At 37.8% G+C, this 16904-nt stretch overlaps 1 protein-coding gene across 12 annotated transcripts in view; it reads right to left on the bottom strand.

Moving 5' to 3' along the window:
- The window catches only part of TRAF3 (TNF receptor associated factor 3), a 69618-nt gene that overhangs the window by 8784 nt on the left and 43930 nt on the right, over nt 1–16904 (bottom strand). For 9 of the 12 annotated variants that reach the window (XM_088057522.1, XM_088057527.1, XM_088057523.1 and 6 more), the window contains 5 exons: nt 14571–14651; nt 11813–11887; nt 9930–10022; nt 5357–5497; nt 206–380 (listed from right to left, as the gene is read on the bottom strand). In XM_088057522.1, coding sequence (XP_087913648.1) covers nt 206–380; nt 5357–5497; nt 9930–10022; nt 11813–11887; nt 14571–14651 — 565 coding nt within the window. The remainder of the gene's footprint in view (nt 1–205; nt 381–5356; nt 5498–9929; nt 10023–11812; nt 11888–14570; nt 14652–16904) is intronic. The other 3 variants (XM_088057531.1, XM_088057530.1, XM_014249933.2) reach the window with 3 other exon arrangements.

Raw genomic sequence — 16904 nt, 5'->3', positions numbered from 1 at the left:
TAAAACAAAGTAGAAGACAAGAATCAAGACTAAGAAAAAGCACAGAAGCAATGCCACATCATCAACAAATGAAATGCACAATCTCCTACTCAAAAATCAGAAGAATCATTATTGATGTTTCCATATAAAAGTCACAATGGGAGTGCCACTCAAGGGACACTGTTTTCCTCTCAACAGCACCTCAGCCCATTGTGCTCACACTCACTTGTATTCCGAGCTCCTTGCCCTGCAGTTTTATCAACACTTTCCAGCTCAGTCACTCTGTTCTGGAGGGATTCCACACTGCTCTTCATGCTGTCAGCCTCCTCCCAGTTCTGTCGGAAGGGACGGATTTCTTTGTCCAGTTCTTTCAGTTTCTCTGCTTGACTGTCTATTACTCGCTTTATAAAATAATAGCATATGAGTTAAAATAACACAAAGACATTCATTTATGAAAATTAAACAAAGACTTAATTATCTGTTAGTAATAACACTGAATTCCAATATAAACAAGTTTTGCTTATGTCTATTGTATTTTAATAACACAAACCTTGAAAATTTAAAAGAATAGCCCAGGTATTTATGAAACACAAAATATTTAGTACTGCATAGGTAGAGCACTATCAGAATTAGCAATAGCTTTATTTTAAAAAAGGGACTTGTTAGTGTGTAACCATTGTCTAAGGTTTTTTTAATTTTTTTTTTTTTTAAAACCTTTCAATGTAAGAACAATTTTCTGAATGTCTCCATATTGGTATTATGGGCTGATACTTGTTTGCTTTCATGTAACAGTACTGCAGCAACAAAATATGGGCACAACTTCCTGTGGTGTGGATCAGATGGCTGCCCATGTGCATAGGTTTATATTGGTTTACAGCAAAAAAACTTAGCCTCCAGGAAAACACCATTATTCTTGCACACATGGAACACAAGTACACACATGTGCAAGCTCCCAGCTCACTTAAATCAATCATCAAAGCCTGAGTTATGATGTGCCCATAACTGTATCAGAAGCCCTCAAGAATGTAAGCAAAATGACCACATCTGTCCCCTTAAGTACCTTTAAAATTCCCACTCTTACTTCCTAAACTCAACAACCCACGCATTTTGAAGGTATTTTCTGATGAGTCTTTTTAAGAAAAAGGAAAATATAGCCCAGCTGGTTTTGGAAAGGCATGAAATACAACACTCCAGAAAGAAATAGACAGAAAGGCCAGTATTCTCTGAAAGAGGGACATTGCAAGCACCTTAGTACATTACGAATATCAAGAACATATTTCCAGTCTACCTCAAATCTGATGCAAAAAATACACAGCACTTCACATTATCACAGCTAATTTGGACTAGCAGGAATTTTAGCCAGAACCCTATAATCAGTTGTGAAGTTCAAATGATAACAAAAATATCTGAGAGAAGAAACTACTTTTGCTACCACCTACAGTTAAATTCCGAATCTAACTTTATAGCTTTATAGTTTATCATCACATAGAGCCAACAAATGTAAACATGATTTTTCATTTCTTCACAAAAACAAAGTGGCAGTTGAGCACAAAACAATAAAATAAAATTTATTTTGCATTTGCCTTCTGGTTGGCCATGTGGATTCAGTGTTCCCCACTGATGGGGAAAACCCTTCTGCCTCATATAACCTCCACTGCCCCTTTGAGCCATTTGCTTTTAATAACGTGGTTTCAGTTATACTCAAAGTCTGTAACCATTAATTGAAGGTTGTCAATTTGATGAGCCAGCTAGCAAAATCTTATTTTTTGTCTCAAAACCACTGAGCAATGTAACGTATTTCAAGATTAACTAGTTATTTCTATGTTCATGTTTTAAAACAAGTTATGTATCTCTCATTTCCAGAATTGGTGCTTTGTGAAGGAAAGCTGTGCACTGCATCATAAATGCCAGGGGTATGGGCCCAGTAAATAAATGAAGCAGCTTTCCTGGACTTACAAAACACCACCTACCAACACAGTCACAGCCCCTCACTTGGGCTGATGGTAATCAGACAATAGAGCAGGGAAGGGCTGTTAGCCATATATATATATATATATCTATATATCTATATCTATATAGCTATGGAAACATACCCCAGCATGGCCTGAATGCATGTTGTGAGAGCAGAGCCAAAGGATTTGGCCACTAGTTCACAGTTAATGTGCAAAAGTAACTCAAAATATGCCCAAGTCTGATATTTTTTCCTTTACTCATACCAAACATGAACTCTTCAAGGCAGGAACAGTAACATGGCTGGCGTTTGCACAGTGCCTCACAGCTTGCACCTCCTTTGGGTTAACACAGCATCAAACAAAATAAATTATCACATTTTTACATGAACTGGGGAGGTGTTAAACATGCAGAAGAATTGTAAGCCGTTCTCTTGGGAGAAGTTTACCCAAAGCTGTTATTAGGGACCCACTTCTCTCCATCAACCTGTGCAACATTCCACCTTTGGACATGCATAACTAATTCTGGTTTAGCTGTTTCTGCTTCACATTGGCAAATGTGTATCATTTTTATCTACTGTACCTTGACATGAGAATTCAAGAGGTATAAAATAATCAGAAATAAGTCTTCTATTTAATTTTTAAAAAGCAGTGGAATCTCTATCTTCTTACCCTACAGGGATTCAACCTCCCTCCTGCTGGGAGATACTGATGTACTAAATCTGAATTTAATGCAGCAGTGGAGATTTTCACTCTAATTATTCCATCAGAAAGCACACAGATGTCTCACACTGTACTCATAAATTTTCAAGTAGATATCAATTTTCTGCATGCACTTTTCGCTCTAGCAATGACCTCTCTGGATCATTAATCCCTAGTTATGTGCTTGGCAAACCATTGTGAGCTCCTTTTGATGTTGATCTTCATATATAGGGTTTTGTTTAGTATTTCTAACAACTTCCATAATTTTAGCACTATACTTGCTGAAAGAATTTCAGAAAATGTCATGGGGAATTGAAGAGCTGTAATGACCTTTCCATTGCAACTGATAGGGCGAAACTGAAAAGCTGAAGAACAGACTAGAAAAGGTACTGCTTGACTTGGAAAAGAAATCATGTGTCCTTCTCCTCTGAAGGAACATATTACTCATCAAATCATTTTATGTTCCTGTAGGCCACTGTTTCTTTTGTCCCTCAGTACCTCACGTCCCCAGTCCCTTTACAATGGGCTTACTCACATGCTTCCATTTCCATATGAAAGACTGGACACTACATGTGAAAGTTCTGACAGCAGCCAAAAAGAGTATCACACCCCCTCAGTAAAAACACTTTATCCCTAGAGACTAATATGTAGAAAACTCATCTGAAAACAAAACCTCTCTAGGCTGAGGTTCCTGCCAGTGCCCAGAATCCCTTGATGCATTTACAGCAGTTGTATCAGACTCCTCAGAGAGAGATGATGCTCAGTGACGCTGCTGCCACTCCCCAGCCAAAAAATGTCACCTGGCAGCCAATACTGGGACTGTACTGGACACCAGTAGCATTTGTAGCTCTTGGAGGACTAAGCAAACACACCTTGCCCAGACCTGAACTGCTTAGTGCAGTATCTGTGGCTACACTGTGGAACCACGGCTGCTCAACACAAGCCAGCAAAGAACGGCTCACAGAAGGTAACTCATTCCTTCCACTCCTGCTGGGCAACAGAAGGAGGCTGATCAAGTTGTCCAGGAAAAAATAAATGGAGGTGTGTTTCCAGGATACCCTTACTAATCAGACTGAACCAGGAAATTCTGCTAAGTGGAAGGAATCAGGTGGAAATATCTTTGAAGTACAGTTTGGCTTGAAATAACTAAATTGAAATAACTGGCAAGAGGAACTAAAGAGTAGGAGGAAAAAAAAAATAAAAAAAGAAGAGGAAAAAAAAAAGGAAGAAAAAGAAAAAAAGAGCAAAACATTTTCTCCAGTGCTTATTACCACCACAAAGCCACCTGTTGGAATCTGCTGCTTTGTAGTGGTTTGGGGTTTTCTTTTTTCCTAAACCATCCATTTGAAAATTGATTTTGCTAACACTTACAGCTCGAGGAAAAAGATATTGCAGTCTGTCATTTAAGACAATAATGAAAAACTCTGCTCTGTGGTTTTTCCATTTCCACTCTCATTGCTGGCCATTGAGACAGCATGTGTAAGAACTCCAGGCTTACAAATTAACTTACCTCCTGGTAGATTCAATCAGCAGTATCAGTACACACAAGGATTAGCTCCCCAGTGTCAGAATGCAATATTGCAAGCAGGCAGCCATATCCCAGACTATCATCAGACAAGTAACAATGACTAAGGCAGGCTGAGCTGGTTACTAAGTGGGCAGGCCATGGAAAGAAATTACTGCTATAAGGAAAAATGCTGCAGTTGCCAAACTTGAAGGTTTCCTTATAAACCATCATCAAGGGTCTCCAGGCTCTGAACTCCTGAATGCGCCACCCTTTGAATTTTAGCCACACACTGGTTTGGATATCGTTATCTTTCTTATCAACATTTGCAGTTTATATGTGAAGTGAATAGTGAGTGAAAAAGATAATTTTATTTACATTCCTTTAAGGTGGATGCTACAACAGGTATCTGATATTCCAGCACCAGACATACTACATTAATGTGTAAATGATATGTCCACAACTGCTTGCTAAATATCTCCTGAGGCTTCTCTAACTGTGGTTACTATCATGCAAGCTAATACAAATTCCCACATTCCAAGACAGCTGTGAATACAGAGCAAGGAATTTCAGCCTGGGATAACCACCATGCCAGGGCATCCAGAGGATTTCTAGTTTCATGCTGGCTTGTGGCCAGGCATTCAAAACACAGAACATGAAACTCAGACCTACGAGCAAAGGAATAACTAGATAAAATTTTCCTCAGAAGGACAACAGAAATGTGGAATTTCAAAAAGTGTATTCAATGCATTATGCTATGTTTGAATTAAATCCACACCAGACTGATCTCACTCATGATTCATATATATTTTTTAATACCAGCAAGTAAAAAAGAAATATACATAATACTTGACAATTTTAAGGTGCTAACCTTGCCCTTCAGCAGGACTGCCTTAAGTAGTTTTTTTCCAAGTAAAAAAAAAAGGTATGATTATTCTTCATTTAATATTTCAATTTTGTTTTCCACCTTTACCCTTTTTAAAGAGTTTGGGGTTTTTTTTTGTTTTAACATGGGCTAGGCAATTACCTAGTGTTTTAGTGAAGTATCTTACCCAGTTAAACACAACAAACCAGAAGAAAAAAAACAACAGAATGGCTCTCTAGCAATGTAAAATATCTCCCCCCCACTTTTTAACTAGACCACCTTACTTCACAAGTATAAAGGCACAGAACAGAAGCTACTACCATTTCTGCTTTAATGGGGAGATTCTATATTTCTTACCTGTAAATGAAGTATTTTAGATTCATTATTCCGCAGCATTTCCTTCTGTCTTTCAATTTCTATTTCAAAGCTACAAATCTGATTATGTAAAGTTTGTATACTCTTGTTCTTTTCCAAACTTTCATTCTGGAGCAAGGCCACCTGGAAAAAATTCTACAATTACTCCTGCCAAAGTTTATTAAAATACTTATAACTTTGTTAGTTTAAAACTATCTTAAGCACATGAAAGGGATAAGATCCTCATAAAATCTCTCTCCATGTCTGGCAAATAAACAAACAAACAAATAAATAAACCCCAACCTTCTGATAGCTATTTTTGCACTTCCAATGTATAGCATTGGTACAACTTTGGCTTAAGAAAATGCAGATGGGACAGAAACCCAGCAAAGAATTTGTGTCTAAATGTAACATTTTCTTTATTCACTTCTTGTTTAATGGTTTGGTTTCCTGGTTTCCACCAACTGACTTGGGAGTTGCTTGGAGTTTGGAACAACCTAATTCTAACTTCTAAATTGGCATTAAGAACTCGAGCCCTGCACAGAAGGTACACCAGAGACAAACTGAGCTGGCTGGATCAGGGAATTGTAATCTTCTTCACCTATGCCAATCTGTCCTGATCTATAGGAAATTTAAGGAAAAACATCTGCATGGGATTGATTTGACTTAAAAGAATGTGATGGCAATGACAATTCTTGAAATGAGTGAATACAGAAGGGATCCATGCATTTGAAGGACAATCCAATGGTGCCTACTAGTAGAAAAGACCAAAGAACTACAGGCTGTGAATTCTATTCTCTCTCTGAACTGACATTTTATGAATTTATTCATTAGTGACTCATTCTGTTTTTAAAACATGAGACTTGTTAAAAGAATACCTTATTATATATCTCCTTGGGGAGGAAAGTAATACAGTAAATATTTTCTGTCACACTGCTTAGTGCTTGTTCATTAATGTGCTTTGGAGAAGGGGGCTGCTTGGTGGTGGTGCATTACTTTATTGAGAAATGTAGTTTTTCCCCAGGCAAGATCATTCAGCAGCAAAAACGTAGAAAACAAATACTTGGCACAAGATGATGTTTGGACATGCCCTGACTATTCCACAGATAGATCTTTATACGGCTATGATGCAGCACCATTTCAGACCCAAAAAATTCTTGATAAATGTTTCACATCAAGACCAATTACTTGGATGTCAAAAAAATTCTCCCTGGTCTCTATTACAGGTACTAGTTTGAGGTTAAGCCATCTTCACCTCTGATGTGGGTGCCACTGCTGTACCGCATCCCCCTAACTGCCCTCCAATCAGACACCATCACCAAATCCCTTATGTGTCACTGCATTCCTAGCAGAACCCAGTCTGTTTGACAAGGTAATTAATCTCAAATCTCTGAACCAGCCCAAACTAGACAAAGGACTGCCAAAGCCCACAGGCATTCAGCAAGTTCATTAGGCAGGAGCCCAAAAATACAGAGATACAATAATGTGTGTGCGGGTATCTACTTTTCAATATGGTACAGTACAGTATGTGTGCATATACACACATAGGTTGGTTCTGCTTTACACATGGAAAAACTAGCAAAAGAAACTCAACAGAAATGAGACAAAGCCAAGTTTGTCAGTGCAGAGAGAGAAGCAATATTGAGGCGGAAGGAATGCATGCCTAGGTACTAGAAAAAATTTTCAAGAACAAGCTTAAATTTAAACCAGTACCTCTGCCTCCCAGATATTTAAGATTTGCTGGGTGGAAGCTTCATTTTGTTTGCATCCTCCATTTCCTTAATGAATCAGAGTTCTTTATTTAATTGTGATCTTTGCATTTCCCTTTTCTCACTGTTTCCTCCCCAGGCCTCCCAATCACAAGGCAGTTATGCTCTGGGTCACTAAGCATTGCATTTCCATTTTTATGTAAGTTATAAAATGTGGCCCTGTCTTGTACTGAGATTTTCCACGTAGCTTTACAGAATACAAGAAAAGTAGAATTATGTCCTGCAGTCCTTAATCATATAGAACTGTCATTGCTAGGTCAGCAACTGTAGTTTGGCTGTGATTTGTGAATAAAAAAAAAAAATAAATTAACACTAAATAGTTTCCCAACTATAGTTTCCACATAAGTCTTTGGAACTTTAGTGTAAAAAAGGGTAAAGGAAACACAGCATCTAATTACAAATTACATAATCTTCCTTTACTTAGTTGGCATATTTGAAATATTCCTAGGAAAAAGCATGCTCTTATTCAGCAATTTTGCAAATTAAGCTGCTGTTTATTGTTGCTTACTAAAAAAGAATGGAAAAAACGTTATGCCACAAGAAACTGTATTCAAACAGGTCCCATATTTAAGTCTCATATTAAAAAGAAAAAAACAGTTGATACCAGTTTTCTGTAAGAATGTGATGAAGCCACAAAATTACGTTTAACTGATTATTTCCAACATTACAAAACTGTGGGAGTTCAGTCTGCAGAACACCATCACAGAGGGGAAAAAAAGCACTAATTCCCCCCACAAAGTTCTGATTCAAGATTTTACATCCGACCTTCTCTTACTACTCTCTGCCACCAATACCAAACTCCTAACTTAGCATAAGCTTTGCAGCTCTGAAGATTTCCAGTTTGCCTACTCCACATGCACTGTTAAAGAATGTGGTGACTGGGAGAAGACAACTTCTCCTTTCCCCTGCAGATGTACCACAGAGAGAATCCCAAATGAAATCTTGACACTATACAAACTAAGAAGACTTCCACTGACTTCAGCAGGGCTAAGATTTCTGAGATACCCATCAGCCAAGTTGACTTTGCACTGTTGTTCTTCAGTGCATTCATTAATTTTTTCCTCAAAGAAGGGCGCAGCAATGAAGTTACAAATCATTTTGTAACCCTTCCCTAGAATAAAGTCACTGACATATGACATGTGGTTAGCTATTCTGGTAACTTGGCACTGGCTTGGGATTTCCAGTGATTCAACTCTTTATTATGAATAGGAAGAAGTCTACAAAGCAGGAAGTAAAAAGAAAAAAAATGGACATACGATAATAAGCAGTTATGTCCTAAATGAAAACTGAAACGAAAGTCGAACATAAAACAGTAGTGAAGCGTGTAGTCTCTAAGGTCTGTAAGAGACAAACATAGAACTGCTGGGCATTTTTTAAATGACAAAGCACCTCTCAGGACACTGACAAAAGGCAGAACATGATCTATTCTGCAAGTTACAGGGAACGTGGGTTTTTTCCTGTGATGTGAAATAAATTGTGTAGTTTTAATCAGACTAATGAAAAACGAACTAAGGATATGAATCTGTATCTCTCAAAATCGAAAAATGTAAAGTTTCTCCACTGACAAAGTTTCACATGCAAAAGCAAACTTAAGTAATGCTATGGATCGTCAAACTAAGACCTACCTACACATGTAAAAAAATTCTATCTAAAAAACCCTGTATTAGACCTCACCCAGGGTCAATGGCTTGCTGAAGAGGCTTCAAGCTCAAAACCAAGGAGTTCGGGAACAAACCTGCTGGGGGCACAAGACATATTACGCTGTTCCAGTTAATGTCTGCTTTAAAACGACACTTCCTGCAGCTGCATGACCTTGCTGGAGACCCAAGTCTGTAGGCCAAGACAGGGAAGTGCTTTCTAGACAGTTTGCTAAACTCTAGCTTGTGATCTTTCAAGCTCTGAGATGACAGAAATCACATCCTAAGTGCCACTGAGCTTACACTGGAATTGCTACTTGTGAACTCATTTGAGAAAAGTCTGAAGGGGCTCCTGACTCTTGCGACTGCATTTGTAGAATACTTTGGAAATTATGGAATCTTCTTCCCCCTAAAAACACAGAAACATCAGTCTGATGTCTATGTAAAACTTTTTCAAAAGGATTTAAGAAAACAGTAATTTGTTCTGAAGTTTTGTATTTTTTAAATCAAAGCCCTGGATTTTATTCACAGAACACATGGTAAAGTCATTCAAGCTTATTCACAAGATCATAGCTGATACAACTCCCAGCATCTCCCAAATCCCAAAAACTTAAAAACCTGGAGTCCCAAGGAAACACTGCAACATGAACTGCATGCTGGTCTAGCACTAAAGCAGACATCATCATGCCCATGAGTTACAGCATATTTAATTTAATTAAACTGTGCAGGTCTTTAAGTTTGGAGAGCAAGAACAAAAAGAAATAAAATACATAACCAGTTTATCACACACTTTTGAAGTTATGTCAGGAAAAAAGATGAGGTGGTAAAGATACAGCTCATAGTGTTGCCATGGCTTTCTGAACTCTCTGTTCTGTAAGAAGGCAGCTCAGAGAGGAAATATAATACTGGACTGTTTATTTATGTGAAGAAAGTGTTTTTTAGTTATCAATGAGGAAAACTGTCCATGGAGTTGCGAGGCCAAGTTTCTCACTGCATTTTATTACATAACAAAGGCACAAAGAGCTGCTAAATGGCCTGATAGCTTTTGAAGCCTACTAGTGCTTTAGCTGTAATGTTGAACAGCTGTGAAACAGGAAAAAAGCGCTTCTTCCAGTACTTTTATATAATTTAAAGAAGTCAATGAAAATTAGAAGTGAGTAGAAGATATACCTTATTTTCTAGAGCATTGCTCCACTCTTTCAATAAGTTAACATGCTGCACTGCTGAGCTGGCTTCATGTGCTTTAATTTGTTGGTTTGTTCCCTGTGACAACAAAGAATTTATACATTTTAGCCAATTCCACTTCTTTTAAACCTACAAAGAAAGAGTATATAAAGACATCGAACCAACACTACATATTTTGGTTCACAGGTGCTTGTTGCAGAACTGTAGAGAGGAGGGAAATCTACTGGGGAACTTACAAAAATCAGGAATACATTTAATATAGCAAGTGTTTTATACAACTGCTACGTATCTCCATCCAGTGTGCTTGATAACTCAGAAACAGTAAAGATGAACAAGATTTACAAAATTAATTGTATTTTAGAGTCCTTTGTGCAGCTTAGAATTAAACAAAGCACAATAAAACCCTTGAGTCATATAAAATCTGAAACCTCAAATTCCACTAACTGTAATTTAAAACTTCTGTTCTATTTCATGAACAGCTTCATAAGCACTACATTTTCCTTCAGCTGAATATTAAAGACAAATATTAAGGATAACTTTATCATCACTGGAAACTGCCAGCTTTATAAACTATGCTGAGAATTATTACAATGCCTGTTTTGTCATGTTTAAGATGTTACCATGATTGTTCTGGGATATTCAGATCTGCTGCCTCTGCACAACCTCTAAGTGCTGTTACAAATAACCACTATATAAAGAGTTTACAGAACACACATAGATTATATACAGAGTACATAAGATGCAGACCACATTACTTCTTTTGTATCGTGTTGCATTATGCCTACTTCAGTAAGTGCTTTGCAATGCAGAGTATGTTGGCTTTGATGGTATAGAGTGCTGCAAAGCAACTGAAAGGGTTTCAATGATCCTCAAGGTATGTACTCTATATAAAGATACTAAAAATATATATGTGGATATATGTACATATATGCACACATATAAATACATAAAATGAATGGCAATACGTACGACATAACAGTGGGCAGGGTTACAGCAATCATCAGTTCTACCACTAAGAGCATTACTGTTAACACTTAAAAAGATGAATGCTCATTATTTAAGAACCTGGAAATACCTGCAGGACATCAACTGTTGAGAAGTGTTGCTCCTTTGTGAGTCCTTGTCTCTTTAAATAGCCATGGGCTAACAAATTAATCATTCTATTAGATAAATGCCATTGTTTGCTCCCAGTGGTTTCTGAAATGTCCTGACTAATATTTTCATTACATAAGCATCCAAATACCCCAGGATTTATGGTAAGGGAAGCAGAATATTGGAAGAAACTTGAATAATACTACTAAAACTAAACTCTGAGGTCTGAGTTCATTTCTTTTAATATTGCAGGGATTGCCAGGATTAAAATATAAACCTCTTTTAAAAAAATAAATTTCATGCTTTGATTATATACCTATGTGCACACAGATATATTAATGCACATAAAAATACATGTTTTAAGTGTGCTAACCTATGTGTAACCTCAATTAAAAATATTAAAACACACAAATGAGAGAAAATATAAACATACTTAGTTCAAGAAAATGCTTTCATAGAAACAACTGAAGTTAACTAGTCTATTTTCCAAAGAATTAAAGAGACTTTCCTCTTATCCTAAGTTTTTCAAATGTGTCATATTCCTATTTCAACGAGACACACCTAATAACTGAACTCCCAAACCATTACAGGAATGTATGGGGTTTTCATTTTGTTTATTTTTAAAATGCAAAAGCAAACATCTCCTGTATAATCATTTGGTGCAACTGGATGATTTTCTTAACTGAAACTAGAGATGTCCAGAACTTTCATGTCAATGAATTAGCTTCTATTTGCAGACTTTCATCAATTGGGAAGTATAATTGTTATATACTGACCTGAAAAGTGCAGCCATAACGCTTAAAACTACAGGTACTTGGGGCATTAATACATTCTGACAAATGTGCATTCAACTGCAATAGGAAAGAAACATGAGTTTTGGCAAAAAGACCTTTGCATGATAACATAAAGGGCAGAGGTTATCAGGTTTGTATTGTGTGCCATTTGCAGAACATACAGCACACATGTGTATATTTTCTCCAGTCTGATCTCAAGTGCTAATTCTCTTTATACACATATATAAACCACACGCACATGCCAATACAGTATACAGTGTGATACATTTAGTATACAGTGAAACTTGTACCAAAGACTATTTCAATAGGCAACCCAATTTAAAAAAAATGAAACAAACAGAAAGAACATACTCTACAATTATTTGATTTCATTTGACTTTAGTGAATGACTAATCTTTTCTCAAAAAGTGATTTTTTTTTTTACTGGTGCTCTGAGCAAGTCTTAAGATCAGTTTCACTGTAATAAAATACATTTTGTTCTAATCCTAATTTCACGAGGAACCAACTTTTCAAAACATAACATGCAATTCTCCATGCCTAAATTTAACAGTTAAATTACACAAAAAAGACTAAACAAGTACTGCATGAAACAGACAAAGAGTTTTAGAATAGGTACAGTTCAGTAACTTTAAAAAAATGCAGTACACGGGATTAAAACTGATTAGTAAAATGCCTGCATTTTTCAGATTGAGATTTAGTCCAATATCTTGGATAATTACGAGCACAGACCACTTTTCATTTAAAAGTAAACAGACCACTTTTCATTTAAAAATAAACCAATTCACAAAAGCATATACATATATATATATGGACAGCAGCAGCACAGATGGCAGCAGCTGGATGCAAACTGCCTAAAAGTTGGAGCAGAGAGACATTTTTTGGAAAGGACAGCCTAACAAAGACTCTCTTTTCAAAAACAGAGACTGCAGTTTGTATTTCCCACAAAGCAGACAGGAGCCAGAGCCTGGCTTCTCAGCTGGCACCACCTTTGGGTTGCAGAATCTCATTTGAAATTCCCACACCTTAAGCCCCACGTGACTGAACTCATCCACCTCCCTGGAAAGAAGTGGTGAATCAACACTGCTTTGAATGTGCAGCTCTGGAACAGACAAGAGAGACTTTAAAATCTCATACAGAGATGCCATCAGTCACTCATCTCTGATTCACAGCTATTGTGTCCTAAACACTACCTGAAGAAATTCACAGTATCAATTCAGAAGACATGGAGTGGAGAAAAAAAATAAGAAAGAAAGGGACATGTGGTTTAACAGGTTTTACAAGAACACCACGTTTTTCAACTTCTCAAAACCAGAAGTCTGCCAACGAGTTATGAATTAAACATGAAAATTGCCTTTTATTCTACAGTAAGATATCCACTTGTACACTACAGAATTTTCTCAAACTGTTAGGCAGGCATTTTCCCGTTTTCTGCATTAGACTTCTTGTCCCTAATCATGCAACCAAGAAATACATACATTTTCACAGTATTAGAAAAAAAAATTAATCAACATACAGCAACAGATGATGCAGGGCAAAGGGCTGTTTAAAGTTCTGTTTCTACCCATGGTTTCAAACTCCACTCTGACTCTGTGTGTAACAACCCAGCCTTTAATGGTGCAGCTCTTACAAGCACTCAGATACATCTCTTCTGAAAGTAACTGCTGAAGTCAGGGTTTAAGACTAAGCCAAAGTGCTCCAGAACCAGGATCTAATCTTGGCAGTATGCACTCTTAGAGTTGGCCAGTATATGTATTTTCTCTTTTCTTAACAGCTCAATTTCTCTTAATAAATACAGTATCTATCATATATTTTGTATTTCATTATCTTGACAGAAAGACTGCATTAAACTTTGGCAAGAGTCTTACGTGCCTTCTGCACTCTGCCACAATTAATAAATTACAAATGCAACCGAAAAATGGTACTAATCCAGCTTGGGAAGTAGCAGAGGAAAGAGAAAAGCTCATCCTCAGATCAGAAACTTCACTTTCCTTAAAAGAGGCTTACTGAGTGATGAAGACTTCAGTAAGTTCTTCTCTATCCTTGGCAAGTTCTACTTTTAGGGAAAAATTAAGTACCTCAATTTTGACAGATGCCACTTTTATCTTTTCATGTACAAGAACATGGATCTCTTCAAAGCCACACTTTAATTTTTTTTCATCTACATATTACTGGAAACTTCTATACATTAGAAATAACTTTTATGCATTGTTGCATCTACTGATGGAATATTGTACTCAACCTTAATCTTACACCATTTCTCTAAGTATCAGTTACTATTTTTCACAAAAAACGTAATAGATTTAATTTTAAATTTTTCCTTGAAATTACACATTTATATGATTTTTGTAGTCTTTAATAACTCTTGTCAATGAGCACTGAATTTTAATTTTGTATTTCTCTTTTAATATAAGCTAACTACCCCAAGATGCTGCTCTGTGGTGCTGAAACGAGGGAAGGGCAGGGGGAGAGCTAGTAAAAACAAAAGCAGGAAGGACATACACTAATCTTGGACAAGCCAAGTGTAATAATGACTCAAAATTAAGAAATTCTTTCTTTTTAAATAGTTTTTCAAGAAATCATTAAAATTATTTGAGTGTTATCACACTTAACTGTGTGGTAGAAAAAGCTTTTCCTTAGATCTCACATTTTAACAAGGAAATGGCTTCTGGCAAAATTCTTGCGAGATCTTACTAAAGACATTATTTAATTTTTCAGCACAACACTGGGCATGACTTCTTACCTCGCTCCTCATGAGTGTTTTAACACTACATTTATGAGGACATGAAACCATGACACATGGGCAGTCTGTATCTTCATGTTTCTACAGAGGAAAAAAGCAAACAAACCACAAATCAGATCTTACTCTTTAATTAAGAGAGGACTTACCTGCAAAGAAAAGCATCCTACAATAATTAAAAATCCCACAAGATTTTTTCCATGTTATTCCAAATTTCACAGTTACAGAACTGCAATTGCTCAAACATCAGTTTATACTTTGATGCAGGTGCTGGTATTCTGAAGCAAAACCAAGGGTTTCCTTGTGTTTTCCCATGCAAAGCAAATCTATTTGCTTACCATTTTATTGGTTTTACTTTGAACAATGAAACAGTAGTCAAAGTCAAGTTTTAATCCCCAACAGTCGCTCACAAAATTGGGCATCTTTAAGAGAAGGCACTGTTGATGTCCTTTCTAGTAAGGGTATATAGTGCATGGAAAAGTTCAGCAGAAATGTACACTGCCCACCCTCAGACATTCACTTTCCTATATACGGATATTCCCTTCCAATTCTTTTCTAATTTTGATTCCCAAGCACCTGAAACTAAGACTCACTGTTACACATACGATGCTGGGTAGGGATTTTAATTTGAACTCGGATGACAGGTATCTCAGCATAGCTGTCAAACCCTAGCACCCCAGTGAGGGCAAGATAACAGAATTTACATTTCCTCTCAGTTTTCTCAACAAAATGAAAAATCTGTTTCCCGTCAAGTGACACGTCCCATTCAACTTGAAACACACTGCTTCATTTCTGGTACTTAAGAAAAGCAAAGGAAAAAAAGCTCTAGATTTATAACCCTGTTAGAAAGGGAAGAGCAAATAGCATGCTCTTTTTGCCCAGTAACCACGTCTATTTTTTGAAACAAAACCAAGATGCAAAGGACATCTGATCTGTAATATGTGAAAGGCATTGATCAGAATTCTGGCATAAATCTGCCACTCTCTGAAACTGTGTATCTCCTCCTTTTAAAGCAGGCCATGAGACGCTGTCCTGACCCATCTAACCCTGCACACTCCCCAGTCACACTCGTTCACTTGGGATGTGGCACAGTCCCAGTGACAGGAACCAGGGAACCCTCAGCTGCTCCTTAGCCAGAGGGCTGGGACAGCTCCTGAGCCATCTTCAGTCCATCCCCAGCCAGGAGCAGTGCCTCTGCTCAGAACAACCTGCCAGGGTGACAGTGATGCTCTCCTGACAAGCAGAGTCCCAAAGCACCACTCCTGCTCAGAGTCAGGAGCTGGACCTGGGCCTCTCTTTCTGAACACATCTGGAACCGTGCTGAAGGGAGAATCACACACAACCATGTGACTACAGGAGCCTCATGCCCCACACACTTCCTCAGTTATTTATCAACTACAAATCCGGAAAAGTAACAATTCCTTCTCATGTTCATTCCCTAATTTAATTCCTTAACCCTGTTCCCTAACCTACCCAAACCATCTGACAAAGGCCATGACACTGAGTCTTGGTTCATGATAAAAAGGGAACATGCAACTTCTCTCCTGTTTTCCTCCTTGCTCCACGTCCCAGTGTCCACCCACTGAAGCCAAGGCAAGCCTTTCCAGCGACTTCAGGATATACCAGAGTAACCCCAGTGGCAGAACTCTCTCCCCCTCCAAGTCTAAATTCACCCAGTTGAGCACATAAAGCCAAACACCAAATCCAGTACAAACCACAGGTGATGCTCCACGCAGGGCTCCCAGCCCAGATGAGGGCAGGGCAGGATATTAACATAGCTCCCAGAAAAGCCACTGCCACATCAGGAACACACCTGGCTCTAGAGCAGTGACAGGGAGCAAGGAACAATGTCTGGGGTCTTCCTTAGTGCTGTCCCAGTCAGCTCAGCTATTTCAGAGCACTGTGCAGAGCCCAGGTTGCCCTGGCAGGGTCTGGTTTATGGCCAGGGTTTCAGGAAGGAGCCCAGGCATGAAGCAGTGCTGTCCTTCCAGATCCATGTCACACTACTGCTAAGTAGCAACTTTACAGGACAAGCACTTCCAAGTAGCTTTGGGGACTATACACAGAAAAATCCAGAGGCATTTCAGACTACTAATTTCCATTTTAACAATGCACCATCTTTATCTGTCAGGATGCAGAGGATAGAAAAGATAAGTTTTTGACAAAAAGAAACCCTAAACTTTTAGATGGTTTGAACAAAAGACATTAAGAGGCTAAGTCACCGAGTGAGCATGCAGGCAAGATAAATGCAATCTTAAAAAGCATTCTAATGACATTGTTAACTTGTTGGAGTCTGCCTCCAACAACGGGGATTTCCTACCCCACGGGTCACGGGAT

Source organism: Pseudopodoces humilis, chromosome 7 (assembly GCF_049639895.1).
Source record: "Pseudopodoces humilis isolate 2021_Gansu_Grassland_sample_001 chromosome 7, ASM4963989v1, whole genome shotgun sequence".
Lineage (NCBI taxonomy): Eukaryota > Metazoa > Chordata > Aves > Passeriformes > Paridae > Pseudopodoces > Pseudopodoces humilis.
The sequence above is the reverse complement of the archived record's forward strand: the minus strand, read 5'-3'. Positions and strand labels throughout refer to the sequence as shown.